The sequence below is a fragment of the Orcinus orca genome, chromosome 15 (genome assembly GCF_937001465.1).
Source record: "Orcinus orca chromosome 15, mOrcOrc1.1, whole genome shotgun sequence".
In the NCBI taxonomy this organism is placed as follows: Eukaryota; Metazoa; Chordata; class Mammalia; order Artiodactyla; family Delphinidae; genus Orcinus; species Orcinus orca.
This window is the reverse complement of record NC_064573.1, coordinates 38,642,343-38,661,825: the sequence shown is the minus strand read 5'-3', so window position 1 is coordinate 38,661,825 and position 19,483 is coordinate 38,642,343. Positions and strand designations below refer to the sequence as shown.

The 19,483-nt window shown below is 41.7% G+C and overlaps 1 protein-coding gene across 1 annotated transcript in view; it reads left to right on the top strand.

The window, feature by feature from the left end:
* FHOD3 (formin homology 2 domain containing 3) overlaps positions 1-19,483 on the top strand; it is a 505,940-nt gene that overhangs the window by 282,786 nt on the left and 203,671 nt on the right. Inside the window, exon 8 of the mRNA XM_049697949.1 lies at positions 6,696-6,790. Coding sequence (XP_049553906.1) covers positions 6,696-6,790 — 95 coding nt within the window. The remainder of the gene's footprint in view (positions 1-6,695; positions 6,791-19,483) is intronic.

Genomic DNA, 19,483 nt, shown 5'->3' with positions numbered 1-19,483 from the left:
TATAATTGCTTTACAATAGTGTGTTAGTTTCTGCTTTATAACAAAGTGAATCAGTTATACATATACATATGTTCCCATATCTCTTCCCTCTTGCGTCTCCCTCCCTCCCACCCTCCCTATCCCACCCTTCTAGGTGGTCACAAAGCACCGAGCTGATCTCCCTGTGCTATGCGGCTGCTTCCCACTAGCTATCTATTTTACGTTTGGTAGTGTATATATGTCCATGCCACTCTCTCTTTTTTTTTTTTTTTCCCCCTGGGCGAGTTTTATTCACAGGCCCTCATTTACATTGGTGGTATTTTGCTGTGGAAGCTTAGTGAGACATTAACCCACTTAAATCTATTTAGTGCCATCTTGTGTCTGCAGTGGGTTTTGCAGGATGGAGTGCTTTAGCTTTAGGGCTAGGGTGCAAAAGATCTAGCCTGAAAGCTTTTGATTGTCACAATGTTATGACAAATCAGTATGATCAGAAAGTTGAATTCCATTAGACGTGGACTTTCTGGTGACTTTCTTCCTCCAAAGTGGGCAGTTAATAGAACCTTGAAGGGAAACATCATAGAGCGAAAACTTATAGAAATTCTTACTTTGACTCCCTTTTTGTAGTGGTGCCCTGGCTTGCTGGGCTTTCTGCAGTACCAGAGGCCCTGAGCAGTTAGGGAGGAGACTTTCATTCCAGGCTTTTCAGCCTTGGGGGGAGGGTCTCCCCAAGGAATGTACCTTCCAGAGGCGGAACAGTCTACATTGACTTCCCTGTGCCATTTAGCTGATTTAGAAGATGCTAAATCTGCCTTGGATTTGCTTCCTCAGCAGTGGAACTTGAATGGGAAAAGGACTGTGGTACAAAGTCCTCTTCCCTGGAGATTTGCAAGTTTGTTTTGGAAGGGAGAGGAGGAAAGAAAAAGGGAAAGGGAAGAATGGGCAGAATGTGCTGAATTCTCAGAACTCTGTCATGAAGTGGGTGCTGTATCTTTCTGAAGGAGGGAGGGGTATGCCAAGAGGGATGGGCTAGTAAAAAAATTCTAAAAACCAAGAGAAGCACCTAACACTTTACATTATACAGTCTTATTTGGTTCCTTTTTGTATATTTCTTTACTTCCCAATTATAAAATTAATAGATGCTCATAATGAAAATCAGGGAAAAGTAGAAAAAAATACATCCAAAGAACATATAACCAATCATAGTGCTTAATATGTCATGGGTTTCCCTTTCCTTCTGTGCTTGAGATTTTAGTGTTTTACTGAATTACATAATCATTATAAGTTTCTACTTTTTAATTACTTTATCAGAAACGGTTCACAGGTTAGGACATAGCTTTGATAAATTGCTGTGTATGCTGAGTTCTAGATCTGATACATATTTAGATTTCAGTTGATAGTTTGATGTTATAGATGACACTCCAGTGAGTATCTTTGCTTCATCCTTTTTTTTCCCCTTTAACTTAGGGTTATTTCCTTAGGATAGATTCCCGAAATCACATTGGCTTGGGAAGAGCCTAGAGAGGACTTCCAGGCTCTGAGTACAGACATGGAGGAGCCCGCCTGCCCTGGCTGGAGGTGGACTTCGCCACTTGGTAGTGATGGGATTTGGGGGCACATTCCTTTACTTTTCAGAGCTTCAGTTTTTCCCTCTGTCAGACGGGAGTTATAATAGCTGCCTCACAGCAGGGCTGTTGTAGTAATAACACGTATAAAGTCCCACCCTCGGAACTTCGGACATGGTAGACACTAAATGGTAACTATTTTTAAAACAACTACAGCATTAAATAGCCTTATTATAGGACTTGTACCAACTTGCCCCACCACCAGGAATGTATGAAGTTACTGGTTTAACCTCTCTAGCAATTGATAACCTAATCATTTCTTTAAAAAATATCTTTCATGATTTAAGTGAAAATTCTACCTCATTATTGTTTTAATTTGCATTTTTATTATAGTAAGAATGAACAACTTTGTTATTGTAAACCAGCTTGTCATCTCTCTTATGAAATGCTTTTAGGTTTTTTCTATTGGCATTTAGTATTTTCTTATCAACTTGTATGAATTGTTTATGCAATAAATCATTTAAGCCTTTATCATATATGCTGTCATATCATTTATCTAGTATTATATTTTTATATCAAACTTTAATTTCCTTTGTATGTTACATACTTATTTCTCATTAAGATGAGAAAGTGGTTATAATTATGATCTCTTCATTATAAATTCTATAGATGAGTTTTTTATTGGGTCTATAATATTTCTTGCAATAATGACAGTATTATGTATTCATTTCTAAATATCCTACCTTTAATTGTTTTTCATGTCTTGTTAAATTTGCTTGAAAGTTTGTAGCATGGCACTAAATAATCATGAGATTAATGGGCATCATTTAAAAATTTTTTCTGATTTTAATAGGAGTATCTCCAGTGTTTCACCACTAAATAGAATATGAAACTGTTATTTTCAAAAATGTACAGTTTATTGTGTCAAGGGTATGTTCAATTAAGTGTTTAAAATTTTGAGTTTTTACTTCTAAAATATAGCAGAGGGAGGAACACTCCCAAACTCATTCTACGAGGCCACCATCACCCTGATACCAAAACCAGACAAAGATGTCACAAAAAAAAGAAAACTATAGACCAATATCACTGACGAACATAGAAGCAAAAATCCTCAACAAAATACTAGCAAATAGAATCCAACAGCACATTAAAAGGATCATACACCATGATCAAGTGGGGTTTATTCCAGGAATGCAAGGATTCTTCAATATACGCAAATCAATCAATGTGATAAACCATATTAACAAATTGAAGGAGAAAAACCATATGATCATCTCAATAGATGCAGAAAAAACTTTCGACAAAATTCAACACCCATTTATGATAAAAACTCTCCAGAAAGTAGGCATAGAGGGAACTTACCCCAACATGATAAAATATATGATAAACCCACAGCCAACATCGTTCTCAGTGGTGAAAAACTGAAACCATTTCCACTAAGGTCAGGAACAAGACAAGGCTGCCCACTCTCACCACTGTTACTCAACATAGTTTTGGAAGTTGTAGCCACAGTAATCAGAGAATAAAAAGAAATAAAAGGAATCCCAACCAGAAAAGAGGAAGTAAAACTGTCACTGTTTGCAGATGACTTGATATTATACATAGAGAATCTCAAAGATGCTACCAAAAAACTACTAGAGCTAATCAAATAATCTGCTAAAGTAGCAGGAAATAAAATTAATGCACAGAAATCTCTTGCATTCCTATACACTAATGATGAAAAATCTGAAAGAGAAATTAAGGAAACACTCCCATTAACCATTGCAACAAAAAATAAAATACCTAGGAATAAACCTACCTAAGGAGACAAAAGACCTGTATGCAGAAAACTATAAGACACTGATGAAAGAAATTAAAGATGATACCAACAGATGGAGACATATACCATGTTCTTGGATTGGAAGAATCAACGTTGTGAAAATGACTATACTACCCAAAGCAATCTACAGATTCCATGCAATCGCTATCAAACTACCAATGGCATTTTTCACAGAACTAGAGCAAAAAATTTCACAAATAGTATGGAAACACAAAAGACCCCGAATAGCGAAAGCAATCTTAAGAAAGAACAGAGCTGGAGGTATCAGGCTCCCTGACTTCAGACTATACTACAGAGCTACAGTAATCAAGACAGTATGGTACTGGCACAAAAACAGAAATATAGATCAATGGAACAGGATAGAAAGCCCAGAGATAAACCCACGCACATATGGTCACCTTATCTTTGATAAAGGAGGCAAGAATATACAGTGGAGAAAAGATAGCCCCTTCAATAAGTGGTGCTGGGAAAACTGGACAGCTACATGTAAAAGAATGAAATGAGAACACTCTCTAATACCATACACAAAAATAAATTCAGAATGGATTAAAGACCTAAATGTAAGGCCAGACAATATAAAACTCTTAGAGGAAAACATAGGCAGAACACTCTATGACCTATATCACAGCAAGCTCCTTTTTGACCCACCTCCTAGAGAAATGGAAATGAAACCAAAAATAAACAAATGGGACCTAATGAAACTTAAAAGCTTTGCACCACAAAGGAAACCATAAACAAGACAAAAAGACAACCCTCAGAATGGGAGAAAATATTTGCAAATGAATCAACGGACAAAGGATTAATCTCCAAAATATACAGTCAGCTCATACAGCTCAATATCAAAAAAGCAACCAAATCCAAAAATGGGAAGAAGATCTAAACAGACAGTTCTCCAAAGAAGATAATGCAGATGGCCAACAAACACATGAAAGGATGCTCAACATCATTAATCATTAGAGAAATGCAAATCAAATCTATAATGAGGTATCACCTCACACCAGTCAGAATGGCCATCATCAAAAAATCTACAAACAATAAATGCTAGAGAGGGTGTGGAGAAAAGGGAACCGTCTTCCACTGTCGGTGGGAATGTAAATTGATACAGCCACTATGGAGAACAGTATGGAGGTTCCTTAAAAACTAAAAATAGAACTACCATATGACTCAGTAATCCTACTGCTGGGCATATACCCTGAGAAAACCATAATTCAAAAAGAGTCATGCACCACAATGTTCATTGCAGCTCTATTTACAATAGCCAGGACATGGAAACAACCTAAGTGTCCATCGACAGATGAATAGATAAAGAAGATGTGGCACATACATACAATGGAATATCACTCAGCCATAAAAAGAAACGAAATTGAGCTATTTGTAGTGAGGTGGATGGACCTAGAGACTGTCATACAGAGTGAAGTAAGTCAGAAAGAGAGAGACAAGTACCATATGCTAACACAAATATATGGAATCTAAAAAAAAAAAAATGGTTCTGAAGAACCTAAGGGCAGGACAGGAATAAAGATGCAGACATAGAGAATGGACTTGAGGACATGGGGAGGGGGAAGGGTAAGCTGGGACAAAGTGAGAGAGTGGCATGGACATATATACACAACCAAATGTAAAATGGATAGCTAGTGGGAAGCAGCCACGTAGCACAGGGAGATCAGCTCGGTGCTTTGTGTCCACCTAGAGGGGTGAGATAGGGAGGGTGGGAGGGAGACGCAAGAGAGAGGAGATATGGAGATATATGTTTATGTATAGCTGATTCACTTTGTTACACAGCAGAAACTAACACACCATTGTAAAGCAGTTGTACTCCAATAAAGATGTTAAAAAATAAATAAATAAAATAAATCCAAAAAAAATTTGAGTTTTTACATATTTAGGAGCATACTTTTTTCTCAGAATGGTGCTGTGGTTTTGTCATTTGATCTTTTGTTGGATAGTATAATAGTGAGTTTTCTAACATAAGACATGTATTTGTATGCTTGGAATTAGTGTACACTCACTATTTTGTGCTTTGCTCTTTTCAATCATCACCATTTTATCTGGACTGTTCCCACGACCTACGTATAAAGTTGTGTGTATGTGTGTGTGTAAAGCATAAAAGAAAGAATGTAGGAAAACATATCAACATGTTAAGAATAATTCTTTAAACTATGAGATTATGAATTATTTTCATTTTACACCTCTTGTTGTCAGTTTTCTAAAATAAGATATCCTAATATTACCAGAAAAAAAAGTGTTACCTAAAAATGCCAATGCCATGCCAATTAATTATGGCTGCAGTAAGATAGGAGGTCAGACCTGATTCAAGGAAGCCTATTTACTTAAGAGTATGTAACTTCTGTTTGTTTGTATTCTAGAATCCAAATTATTTTGATACCAAGGGTACTGAAAAAATAGAGTTAATATATATATTTTTAAAAGTAATAATGTGGCTTGTTTTTTTTTGGTTTTGTTTTGTTTTGGGTTTTTTTGGTGAATAATAACAATCTGTGGTGACTATATTTTTCTTAACTAAGAATTTAGGACTTGGTATCAACAATTTTTTTATGATTTCTTTTTTTAAATTTTTTTATTGCAGTAAAAGTCACATAATATAAAACATACTATTTTAACCATATTTAAATGTACTCAGTGGCACTAAGTACATTCACATTGTTTTTCAACTCTCACCATCTCCAGACTTTTTCACCTTCCTAAGCTGAAACTCTGTCCCCATTAAACACTAACCTCCCCATTCCCCCTTCCCACCCCCACCCTCTGTTTTCATGATTTCTGACATTTTAAAACCTGAAAGTCTTTAAAAGGATTACAAATAATATTTAAATACATATTTATTCCTTCTCTTAAGGGTTCAAATTGTATTGGCTCAAAATGGTTCCATAGTGTCAGGGACCTGCCTGACCATAGGCTGGGGCACCAGACAAGTTGTTTTTAGAAACTTCATGCACCCTCTTGGCCCCAGCGGGAGGCCATGACCCAGATACCATCTCATGGATATCTCTGCCTCGTCTGAGACTCCATACAGATATAGAAACGTAAAAACATGCATTTATACATCAAGGCACAGAGAAACAACAATCACTGGATTTGGGGCCTTAATTGCATCTTCCAGACACCAGGATAACCCTTATTTCTTCTGGAGTGATCAACACTTTCTGCAATGAGATTGCGCTAATTTCAGAGCTCAGGGATTCTCTGCAGATTTGGTTCTTAACATACAGTGTACTTAAAGTGTGAAAATCTCACTTGACATTATGATCATTGGAGCTTATATTTACATATAAACCATAATGTCTCCTTGCTTCTTTTTCTCTTCTCTTCTGTAGCTTTGGGCCAGATTATGTTGTATGTGGATGGGATGAATGGAGTAATAAACCACAATGAAACCATTCAGTGGCTGTACACGCTCATTGGGTCAAAGGTAAGAGGAGGTTATGAATGAACATTTTATTCAGTTTGCATATTATACACCTGTCTTTTTACCCTGTTACCCTCTCTGAGATGGTTTTGCAGAAAGAAGTCCTATTCAGCTTTGTTCCTGCCCTGTCACAGTACAAATAAGGACTACTGTTTTATAGATTAAAAAAAAAAAAAAAAACTCACTCAAATTGCAAAGAGCTTATGAATTTTTAATGTATTTTAATTTTTTCCTTTTAAGCATTAATCAAATGCTTTTGGCACCTCTGGTTTTTAATGTTTAATTAAAACATTATGCCATGGATAGAGTATTAATATTACCCACTGTATTTCATGTTTAATACTTTCAGTTACTTAAGTACATACTTATATGTTATATATATGTATATGCATATTTCTATATATAGATGAATGAATTTGAGGTTGCCTTTCAACTCTGCCATCAATTATAAAAGTGACCAACATTTATTAACAATTTACCTAGGCACCGGGCACCATAGTAGGTACTTTTCAAGCATTATCACTTTTAATCCACATAAGACCACTCTAAGGTAAATAATGCCATCCCCATTTTGTAGTTGAGGAAATAGTACTTGGTTATGAGAATCTATCTAATTTCCCCCACGGATCTTGGCCTACGTCTGGCTGGCCGTGCCTCGGCTGTGAGTGCCCACACTCTGGGGGTGCTGCCTTAAGGAGGAAGATCCACTCTGGTACCTAAGGGGTGCTGGAAGTTGAGTGAGGCTCTGGTGTGGTCTTCTCTGGATTCAGGTGGGACCGGGAGGTACCTGGCTGGGGGCGGGGCGGCGTGGATTTGGAGGAAGTAAGAAGGGATCCTGTCCTGAGCAGATGCTACTGAACCCAGGCTGAAGTATGGTCAGCTTGTGGGGTGAGGCACCATAGCAGAGACCACAGTGACTAGAGGAGGCAATGGGGTCAGGCAGGGAGGGCATCGAGGGCCTGGGTGGGGAATTTCAGCCTGACTTCGGTCACAGAATCAACATAGCTTCCCAGGGGTCCCTGCAGAACCTGTGGTCATCCCAGGCTTCCCATCCCTATGTTCACTGCCACCCCCAGTTAGGCGAGGCTGCTAAGGCTGGCAGGCACCAGTGCCATGCTCTTAAGCAATGAGTCACATCCCTTGGCCTCGCTTCTCAAAGTACCTGCTTCCTGAGGACCCTGCTGTATGTCAGGAGCACTCAGCCTTGATTTGACTTTATGACAAGAATAGATCTAGTTGAGGCTGTATCTTCCTTCCAGACTTGGTGATGGTGCCCTTGTGTGGGTGGGAGGGCCTTTCCCCTCTGGATGGCTTCGGTGTGCAATGCCCACTGGGTCCCAGGTCCTTGGTTGCCCTTACATCTTCCTCTCAATTTTCCTTTTCCCAGTATTATTGATGATAGAATCCCCCCAGTCCCGTTTTATAATAGAAACAGCCATGGTTTCTCTTAGGAGACTGAAAATCTGTTCTTCTTTTTAAAAATTTGGCTCTGTTTTCTATGGAAAATGGATATGGCTCTATTTACAAACTGCTGTAGGTGACCTTGCAAGCTGAGTGGAATTCTGGGCCTAATAGGCTGATTTAGCCAGGCTGAGGGATGATGTGTATCTCATATCCTGTTTCAGCGTTTTCTGATTTTTCTGTCCTTCTGCTGGGAGCCTTCCCTAACCTTCATGTTCATTTGGAAGCTGCTCCCTCCCCTGTGCTCTCTGCATGGCCTCGAGGACCCCAAAAGCTAGGGAGATGGGAGAGTTTGCAATAAAAACTGACTTTATTATGGTCATCATAAAATGCCAACAAGCAGCCCTATTTCCAAAAGGGAATAAAACCTAGCAGCTGTGCTTGTGATAGGAAAAGTGACAACCTTTTAGCTCATCACCAGGAAGGGAGTAGAGGGAGGGCAAGGTCCCGGTGGTGGGAGTGGGAGGGGAGAGAGGATGGCAAAGGCAGGAAGAAGAGAAGAGAGAGAGGGGAAAGGGTGAGAGGAGAGACCATGGGCTAGGAAGAAAAAGAGGAGATGAGAAAAAGGAAGTGGGCCTAACAGAAGTGCCTCTGTCCGCTCAGTAGATGGGAGGAAGGCTCAGAGCCTTCAGTGTTGCAACAGCATCCTGTCAGTTTTTCTTTGGAATCATTCTGCAAGGAAAAGGAATGCACAGAGACATCCTTACTGACTTCTAAATACCATGGAGAAATCACAAAATTAAAAGTCCTTAAGAATGAGTTTGTAGGAATTATGCTTCCCCCACTTCTTTCGCTGTGTAGCACACACAGCGTTTGGGACCTTGGGCATCTCTCCTCGGGGCCTCTGTCTCCCCAGCCTCCTCCCCAGCCACCTGGGGCATCAGCATCAGATCAGTGCTGTTTCTTTCTCCATCGTTCATTTTCCAGAAGGAAGGTCCACAATAGTCTCCAGCTCTTGTGTTCAATACCAGGTCAGTCACCCTGAGGAAAAGAAAATAGAGTCAAGGGTCAGCCTAAGCCTTGGAGCTTATGGCGTTGTTAGAAAGGGGACGGTGGGTGATGCTCGCAGCCCGTGTCCACGCCTGACCCTGCAGGGGGTGCTCGGTTCCAGGCTAGTGGCTGAAAGTCAGCAGTGGTAGCAGCCACCGCGTTTATCTTCAGTGCAGTTCTAATGAGATCACTTGTCTTTACAAAACCAGTATGGTGGTCTCAACACTCCCCCTTGCCCCCATGACTGGACAGTGAGGAATCTGCAAAGACGATTGGATGCACCAGCATGAAACCCTTAGGTTTTGAGAAGGAAGCCTCGGGCCCCTCCTTCAACATTCAGATTGGTCAGTACAGCCACAGTGGTTTTCCTGGTTCAAATTAAATGAAGAAATCAGGAAAGCCAGGGGTCCTAGGGTTTTCTTTTGATGAAGATTTCTCAGAACCTAAAGAACAGGAACCATGAGGTCCTGTTGTTTTCACCTTAAACAGGCACAGAGTTGATAATGGAATCCTGGGTTAGAGAAACCTTGTCATTCTATTTTCATAATTCTTCATTTTCCTTCCATGAAAGGCAGCAAGATGTGAGTCTGCCAGAGGGCCATTATGCAATATTTGCAGATATTTGAGTCTTACAGACAGAGGAGAAAATGTTACATTTGCAGCTAAATAATTACTTTTTAAAAGAAAGAAAAAGTGTTTTCAATAACATGTTTTATTCTATTTACAAAAATCCATCTTTAAACTTCCCAGTCAGAGGTAAGAAGCAGATGCTCAACCCATGGCTTTCCACACAGTATGGAGTTTTTCTTTTAGTGTATCTGGAAGTCTCATGAGTTGGGGTAAGGTGATTCAGCTTGTACAGCATAGCCTTTCGTCATCCTCACACAGAGTCTGCCTCTCTGTATCCGTATGGATCCCCTTCTGGCCATGGGGGAGGCCGCAGGGGTTGTCCACCTCCTTGTGGGTTTCATGACCTCCTGATGTCATCATGAAATCCGCCCATTCTGTGTTGCTATTTCTGCATTTTTCTGTCTGCCCCACTGAAGCTCATTCTTCCAGCTGCGCCCGAGGTTGCTGGTCACAGATCTCCAGACTTTCTTTGCACTGTGTGGGGATGGCCCTGTGTCCCGACTCCCATGTAGCCTAGTTGCTAAACCTGAGTCTAGGGGAGCTCTGGCCACAGCCCCCTTTCACACACACACACACACACACACACACACACACACACACACTCTCTCTCTCTCTCTCTCTCTCTCTCTCTCTCTCTCTCTCTCTCTCTCTCTCTCTCTCTCTTACACACCTTAGAGAGCCATGCTCCCTCTTCTCCCTACCTCCCACACCCCCCGACACACACACTGGGAACACTGCTCAAAGTTTCGTTAGGATGGTAGAATGATGAGAAGTAACGGTGCAGTGTGTAGGATGGAGGTGGGTGGGTTGGGAAGAAATTGACAGGGATGGGAAGCTGGGGGGCTAGCATAGTATCAAATCTCTGAGGTGGTGAGGCCTGGCTAAGAATTACAGCAGAAACGGAATGATGAAAATTTGGAGACATTTTGAGGAATAGCTTCCTAGGATTGTGTTCCTGCATGTAGAAAAACAAAATCAAGAATCAAAGCTAGGGTCATAGTTTTGAATCTGGACAGCTAGAAATACATCATTGCCTCTGGCAGGAGTAGAAAAGTTGGATATTGGGGTTCATTAGCAGGAAAGCTTTGGCACACTGGTTGTGAGATGAAGGCAGTATCTCCCAGGAGAGCTAAGCAGGTGTGTCCAGGGTGCCAGGTGCTCCGGGAAGTGCTGCCTTGTTGTGGAGGAGAGGACCTTCCGTGAGCCCTTTGGTCATGGTCATTGGCATGTCACTGCCAGTGTGATCCACTGAGATGACCTACATGTGGGTGAGATCTGAAGCGCTTTTTAATTTTTTTTTTTGGTTAAACTTTTTATTTTGAGATAATTGATAATTGTAGATTCACATATAATTGTTAGAAATAATACATAGAGATCCTGTGTAATCTTCACCCAGTTTTCTCCAAACGTAACATCGTGTAATACTGTACGACAATATCTCAAATCAGGAGATTGAAATTTTGGTACAGTCAAAAGACAGAATATATCCATTACCAGCAGGAGCCCTAATATCACTTCCCTCCTATTCCCACCCCCACCTACATCCCTGGCAACCATTCATCTGTTCTTCATTTCTACACTCTTGTGATTTCAAGAGTGTTATATAAATGGTAGTGCACAGCATGTAACCTTTCGGAGCTGGCTTTTTTTTCACTCAGCAGAATTATCTGAAGATTCACTGAAGTGCTTTTTGAGTTACATAATATAAAATAGGATCCTAGCCTTGAAGAGATGGCAAAGTCTTGTTCAAGGTGTTCCTGACATTCACCAGCCGCATTCCTGATACTCCGGCAGAGAGAGTGCCATTTCCCCCCAATAGCCATTAATAGACACTGGAATTGAGGGAAAGCCTTCCTTATTGGGACCCACCTCGGCCTCTCTGTAATTAACCAAACGCTGTGCACTGCTTTCTTGAACAGCACACACTCACTTCCCCATGGACGCTCTTTGAGTTTTTAAAGGCAGTTATCATGCCACCCTGTCCAAACTAAACTCGATGGTTTCCACAGATAGTCCTTGGGGATGTAGTTTGCGAATCCTCATCATATGGGTTACTAATTTTTCTGTCTACCCAGTACAAAGAATAGTAATATGGTAGACTCCTGGGATACAGTGTCACCCTTCCACAAATCTTACCTCTGATTTCAGCAGCAGCCCTGGGTGCTGGCCCAAATCAAACTGGTAATTCACTATACCTCCCAGGTTTTTTTTTTTTTCCCCCACTCATCCACGTTTGCCAGTTTCTTCCATTCTGCATCTCTGTGATTGTTTTATACCTAAGTGCAGAACTTTGCATTTTTTCCCATTGATTTCAGGCCAGAGTTCCAGCCTCAATATACTTTTGAACTTTGCCCTTCATCACATTAACTCTTAATCTTACTTTTATTTAACGTAAATTGAATAAGCAGAGTTTCTGTGTCATTGACCAAAATGTCGACAGAGGCAAGGAATGTGTAAGGCAGTGCAGCCTGCAGGTCAGCACTGATCAGCTAGGGCATTGGGGCCATTTTAGTGCAATTAGTGGGAAGGCATCTAACTCTATGATCATCCAGCCTCATTTCTTCATTGAGTTTACAAGGTAACCTGGTGGTAAGGGTAAGAGCTTTAGGGTCAGACAACCTGTGTGATCCTTTGGGTAGATTATTATTTTTTTTCTATAAAATGGAGATAATAATCTATAAAATGAGGATAATAATAATGAAGAATATGTAAAACACTGAGCATTGTACCTGCACCTAAGTGCTCAGTGTTGTGAGTTAAAAACTCTTTTTCACTTGTCTACCACCTCCTGTTTAAAAAAAAAAAGAGATGCACTCAGCTTGCCAGGACCTGTTCGCCTGGAAACTGCTGGCCCCGGCTGTTTCCCTCTCTTTTCTAAGTGCTCATGGCACATTCGTCCAAAATGTGTCTTGCATGGGTAAAACTTCTATTCACTCTTTTGTCTTCTGTGTTTCATTTGGGCAGTTTCTACTGACTTATCATCAAGGAAGCTGATTCTGTGCTCCTCTGTGTTGAGTCTTCCTGATGAACTTCTGAACACATTCTTCATCTCCTTTAATGCTTATTTCCAGCATTTCCATTGGAGTCTTTCTTCTAGTTTCTCTCTGCTGAAATATATCATCTGCTTATGCAAGTTGTGTACCTTTTCCACTAGTTTTTAACGTCTTAATCATTGTGAATTTTATAGTTCCAGTATTGAGTCAAGTCTAAGTCTGGTTCGGTTGATGGCTTCATTTCTTGATAGCAGGGGTGGGGAGTTGGAGCTTTCCTGCTTTTTTGTACGTCTTGTAATTTTTGGTTGAAAGCTTGGTATCATGTATAGGACAGTATAGACTGCGGTAGGTAGTATTTATGCCTATAAATGGGCAAGTCTCTAACGCTAGGTTATTTGAGAGGTTGTCAGTCTGCTCTCGAGGGGAGCAGGGTTTGGGTTTTGCTGTTGCTCTGGTATGTTCCTGCACCACCAGTTTTCAAGTTCCTTAAGGTATTATCTTGTGCTTGAGGTGAGGACTGGTTTGCCAAAGGGTTTTTCTCAAAGTTCCCTTTTTCACTGTCAGCTTTAGACCTTTTTTATGCGTCTGAGCCTCAGAGGGGGTCTCTCTCCATGCTCCTGTCCCTCTGCTAGCGATAAGCACCAGTGACACTTCCTGGACCGGGCTTTCTCCATCATCTTTGTTTTCGACGTTGGTCTTCAGAAGGGTCAGTGTGCCTGGGTCTTGGTGGCGGGGTGCGGGGGGGACTACCTCAGTGATCCTGTACCTCCCTTGGTAGTAGGGGACCTCTAAAGTTCTGTGCTGAGGATGGTTTCCTGCTCCTGCCGCAGCAGCACAGAGTCTTATTCTTCTCCCTTCTCCTACGCCCCCTGTGCGTCAGGGGCAACAAGATTTGCTGTCCTTCCCTGTGGCTTACGGCTTTTGTCTCATAGAGGAGAAGGCTCAGGGTGTAGTTTCCTGCCTGTCCAGGTGGTGTGGTAGCTGCTCCCCTCCTCCTGTGGGGTGGTTGCTGTCGTTCTCGTTATCTGCTTGTGCATCCCCCAGCCTGCACCACGGGGAGACTTTCTTAGGTCTCCATCCTTGCCCGATCTTCCTCGTGGTGCTGTGGAGGTCATTGGACAGCGGCTGTGAGTGGATGCTGAATCCCTCTGTGTCTGTAGCTCCCAGGGGTACCATACTCTCATTGATAGTCTATCCTTGGCCATTTGCTGCAACTATGATCTGAGTTTGACTTGCTTCTCAGTATGGTGGCTCCGTCTTCCTACTCTGCTCTACTTATATGGGCCATTGCTGTGTCCCACCTTTTCTTGGTGGAAGGAAAACTGTTCCTTTTTAGCTTTCATGCTATTTGGTTGCCCTGAAATCCCATCTCTCTAGTGGATTCAAGAAAAGTTGATTTTAATGATTATTTGGCCTTTTTTCTTGTTAGGTTTGGAGCAACACTCTTTGTAGCTTTCTGAGTAGGAGCCAGAGGTTCAATTTTGTATATTTAAAAACACGATAAATAAAATACCATGAGAGCTACTCAGGCAATGAATTCTATCAGATTTTTATGTTTAATCTTTCCAAATTACTTGAATTAATATGTATTTTATTAATAGAAATTTGGATTAAAACTAATTTCATGATGCAGTTAATGATAACAGATTGAAGAAAAAATAGCTAAAGTTTATTGGTGTAATATGAAATCTTGATATTGAAAAATAACCTTTAAAAACTTTTACTGATTTTTTTATGATTATAAGAGTAATATATTCTCTTTGTATAAGACTTTAGAAATACAAAAAAAAAGTAAAAATCACCTGAAATGCTACTATATAGATATAAAGGTTGTTAACTTTGTACATTTCTTTCTACTCTTTTTCTTTGAAATGTTCTTACGTAGTTAACTCTAAATATATTATAAGCATTTCCTGTATTATTATGGCATTTCACAACATAACATTTAACGCCTATGTAATGTTTAATCATACAAGTGTACTATAATTTATTGGATTTTTCTCATATTGTAAAATCAAATTGTTTCTAATTATGCACTATAGAGCTGCTTTGTGTCTTCATGAAAACACGTTTAGTGAATGAGGTTGTATTTCAGTTTTTTCCATGTTTATCAATATTTCATTAGGTAAGATTTTTTAAATTCCACAAGTTGTAATGGCAGGTTCAAGTAATATGTGTGTCAGAGATATTATGGGTGCAAAGAGCCAGCCTCCCCTTTATAGCTATTGCTCTTTTGCTGGTTATTTGGCTCCATACACCCAGAAAACTAATTCTCACTGATTTGATCTCTTGGATGCCCCCATATGCAGATAATCTCAGTGGAAGGGAAAAAAGAGGAAGTTTTACTAGTCATTGTTTGGGAAGAGGGAGAGGCCAGAAGTTCAAGCCAGACCTTAAACGAGCCAGCAGGTTGAGGGGACCCCGTGGTCCAGGATGAGTCTCCAGCCACAAAGCTGGAACAGCAGCTTCTTCAATCCACTCTGAAATGATCTACTTCAGGGAGCCGATATGTGGAAGGAACCACAACTCTCCAGAGGCTGATCGATAAACCAGAACGGCAGCTTACTATTTTACACAGACAAGTTCCCCTGTGAACGTAAATGGGAGAAACAGGAGCAGGGGTGGGATTTTGACTCTTCTGCCCTTTTAGGACATGTGGCCAAGGACTAGCAGCTGTGTTCTAGCTGCTGGAGAGAGTAAGAATGGGTGGTTCTAATATGGAAGACATCTGGGGTGGTGTAAAAACCCCACGGTAGCCGATGTGCCGTTCCTTACGAAGAGATGTTCTTAGAGAGTTGGGTGGACAGGAGGACTGGGAGAAGCATAGGCTTCCTGGAGCCGCCCTGGGAATAGCCCTACAAGCTCGGGTCTGCCTTTGCCAGCACCGCTCACCCGCATCCCCGCAGCCTCTCTCCACCTGCCAGCACTCACCTGCCCACCTTCTCCACCCATCCAAGGAGATGTGAGCTGACTGCCGAATTCTTGCCAGTAGCACATTCACCATTCCTGAGGTTTGCTTGTTGTCCACTGTCATGTTTCCAGAGCTAGCTATTTATATAAGAAAGTTCTTTAACTTTGATTATTCCTTGGAGAAGGATACGTGTCACATTTCCCCAAGGCTTATGTTTTTGCACCAGAGGGAAATATGGGGTTCCCTATAGTATGGTAGAAAGAATCAGATAGGCCTGGTTTTTCTTTGACTTCCTCCAGAAATTAGCTGCGTGACAAGTCACATAGCCTCCTAGACCAGGAGATTTTGCATCTGAAGGTGGAGATATCACTCATGGGAAAAGTCCCCACCCTGGTTGATTCCCCCCTTCATCAGATACTATCAAGGTGTTCCTTCAGGCAGTATTTCAGTGCAGGGTTTCCGGTAGTGCTTAGTTAACAACAGTGGATTTATGTTACCTGTTACCAACTAACTCTTCATAGTTACACTGAGTCTCCTAAGGGAAAGTTAGCACAGTGGATGTTTTCTGGTCTTGTCCACTTTTAGTCATTATTCTTTAAGAAACCTCCAGCTAAACCCCAGAATTTTATCTCAATAGAACATGTTCATTTGTAGCATTATTTACTATTTTGACATTTATTTGAATTATTTTTGAACAGTCTTCTGTATTTTACATTCTGTAAGATTTCCTACCACTGACTAGTAAAAACTTAAGGGGTTACCAGCCTCACACTTGGCTACTCCGTTAATCACCAAGTTGGTTCCCTTTCTGCAAACTGCACTGGGTCATAAACAGGTCGGCCATCAGGGTTTGAGGCAGGTGACTTCCTGTCCTGGCAGAGGTGCCAACCTTAGTGTGTTCACCCCTCCCTCAAGAAACCTGAAAGCCACAGCTCAGAATTCTGGACTCAGGGAATATATTTGGGCCCATACTTTATTTCTGATAAGATCCACCTCATTTTGCAGACAACATCACAGAAGGGGAAAGATTTGGAGTCCAAGGTATCTGTTTGATAACCAGTTACAAAAGCTTTCAGGCCCATTCTGAGCTTTTCGCTTAGGAATTCTGAGCTTAAGTATATGTTTAAGAGAAGTTCTTAAAGATAAGTATCTTAAGCCACTTGAATTTTTTGTTGTTGTTAAAATATTTAGTATATTCTTAGTTCTGGTAAGCTTGTAAACATTGTGGCAAAGCTTTGTGGATCCAGTTAACCTTACGATTTCTAATTCAGTTTTAATAACCAGCATCCCCTTCTATAACATATTTATCCTTTTTTAGTGGAAAATGAAACAAATAGGATGAAGCATGTCTTTCTAACCCCCTTTGTTAATTTAAATCCTGAGGTTTGGAAATTGTGTTCTTTTTATGGTTGCTGAATTTTAGAAGAGGAGTAGGAATTTGGAGATTTCGGGGAATACTTTTATTTCTACCTAATAAACAGCATATTTGACCTGCTAAGTGTAGTTGTTGCTTTTCTCTAAGTACAATAAAACATGAAGGGAGTTCCGGCTTGCTTTTAAGTGCAGAATTATTGAGAAGCTGCCTTTTATTCCTTTTCCATACATCTGGTGGTTACATTTTATCCAAAACCTAGACACCCGGGTTCTGTACAGGCTGGCTCCACGCCTTCCCTGTGGGTTGACCCGGAAAATTAAAAAAAAAAACAAAACCAAAATCCAGCCAAGCACCGTGTGGACACCATCCTCCTACTCTCAGTCCCTGCCTCCCTGACACGGAGGCGACGCGGGAGTCCCGAGTTGTTCATGCAGTTGTTCATGGAAGCTCGGTCCCTGACTGAGGCTTGACCTGACAAGTGCTGCATCCCTGGGTCGTCAGGCATCCTTGTTCCTCTGAAGCCTCATGGCCCCTATTTTACGCTGTGTAGGAGCAGAGAGTGAGAATGACAGCTGCAGCCAAGAGTAAGGCTCATACTTGTGAGAAGCACAGTTCAGTGCTGGCTGCATGTGCCTGTCCTTGTGCAGAGGGGTTGTCTCAGATTCCTGTTATATACTGTGATTTAGTTCATGTTTTAAAGCAATATAAAGCATAATTTATTATAATGGACAGCGCTAAAACAGACTACAGTACTAGTTTTTCCTAGAATGTAATTATAGTTGACCTTTAAATTACACAGAGGTTAGGGACGCAGACCCTCCTAGGAGTCAAAAATCCACGTATGAATTAGTCAGCTCTCCGTATTTGTGGTTCCTCTGTATCCTCGGCTCTGTATCCGTTGTTCTGCACCTGTGGATTCAACCAGCCATGGATCATGTAATACTGTAGTACTTACTTTTGAAAAAAATCTGCATATAAATGGACCTGCGCAATTCAAAGGGTTATTCAAGGGTCGACTGTATATAAAAAGTAGGTAATGTGTAGCCCAGAGGCTGAATCTCGACCCCCAGTGTGTTTCCTCCAGCCCTAAAAAAGAGGGCTTATTTGTGTTAGCAGGAACCCACAGGTTGTCACACGGCTCTTCTGCACCATGGAAGCCCCGAAGGGCGGCTGGATCAGCCCTGAGCCTGTCCAGCTGTCTCTTCTCCCCACTGCAAGGGCCCTGCTCTGGGAAGCGCTCTCTGTTCTCAGCAGCCTGGCTCGGAGGGCCCTTAACACGGTAATGCTCTCAGTTGTGTGGTATGGAGGGGTTCTGAGTCCTCTCTCCACAGCAGGATGACCATCTCCTTAAAGGCAGGGCTACAGCTTCCTGACTCCCTCAGGGAACCTCGCTGGTGCTGGGCATCTGGAAGGCACTCAAGACATTGAAAGAAGCCGCAGAGCCTCTTGGGATCCAGAGGGACTTTAAATGGGCTCAGCCAGTTCACCCGCATCCGGGTTCTGAATTCCTTCTGCAATAGCCTTAGCAAGGGCCACTCAGAACCTCTGGATGTGGGGAAACTACTACCCCAGCATCTGGTTGGTCTTAGAGCCACTGCTTCTGAGGCTGACTCCATGTTGCCGTGTTTAACTGTTTTGTGACCAGTTGCTTTGTCTTCCCAAGCGATTGATGCTCCACCGGAATGAGAATCTATTCTTACTGATTTTCCCTCAGTGCTAGATGGATAGGCTGGTGTTTGAGCCTGTGAGTCATTGCAATGAACCCCCTCATTAGAACATGAAGGAGCACCAGGCAGAGATGAAATGTCCTTGGAGTGTCACTGCCCTTTGAGAAGTCTTCAGTGTCTGAGCCACGCAGTGGAGTGTGTGCTGGCATCCGAGCCGCTTGTTCCCGCCCCCTCATTTGCGGTCCTTGCTCCTGCCGCCACAGTGGGCCTGCCTCTCCTTACCCATCACTGGCCTCTGGTTTGCCTCTTCTCAGCAGGTCGGGAAGCTCAGTGGCCACTCCTGTTAGCATGTGTCTTAGGATAAGTGCTGTGGCACCAGGTGTGGATTTTTAAGAGCTTTGAGATGAGCAGCGTGTTTGGACTTGGAGGAATGGCTGTGTGGCCTCCATTGTGGCTATTCCAAGGTTTTGGAGGGTTTTGATAGCTTTCCAGGTTCTGGAGGGCATCAAATTAAGTGATTTCTGGAAAAATAAGGGTTTGATGTAGAAATCTTTTGAAGTCAGGTACTTTTATTACTTTCAAGTCTGTGCAGTAATGTCAGTGAGGTATTTATCAGGAGGAGTCCTGCTGGATGTATTTTGATGGTTAGTTGGGACACGCTTGCGATTA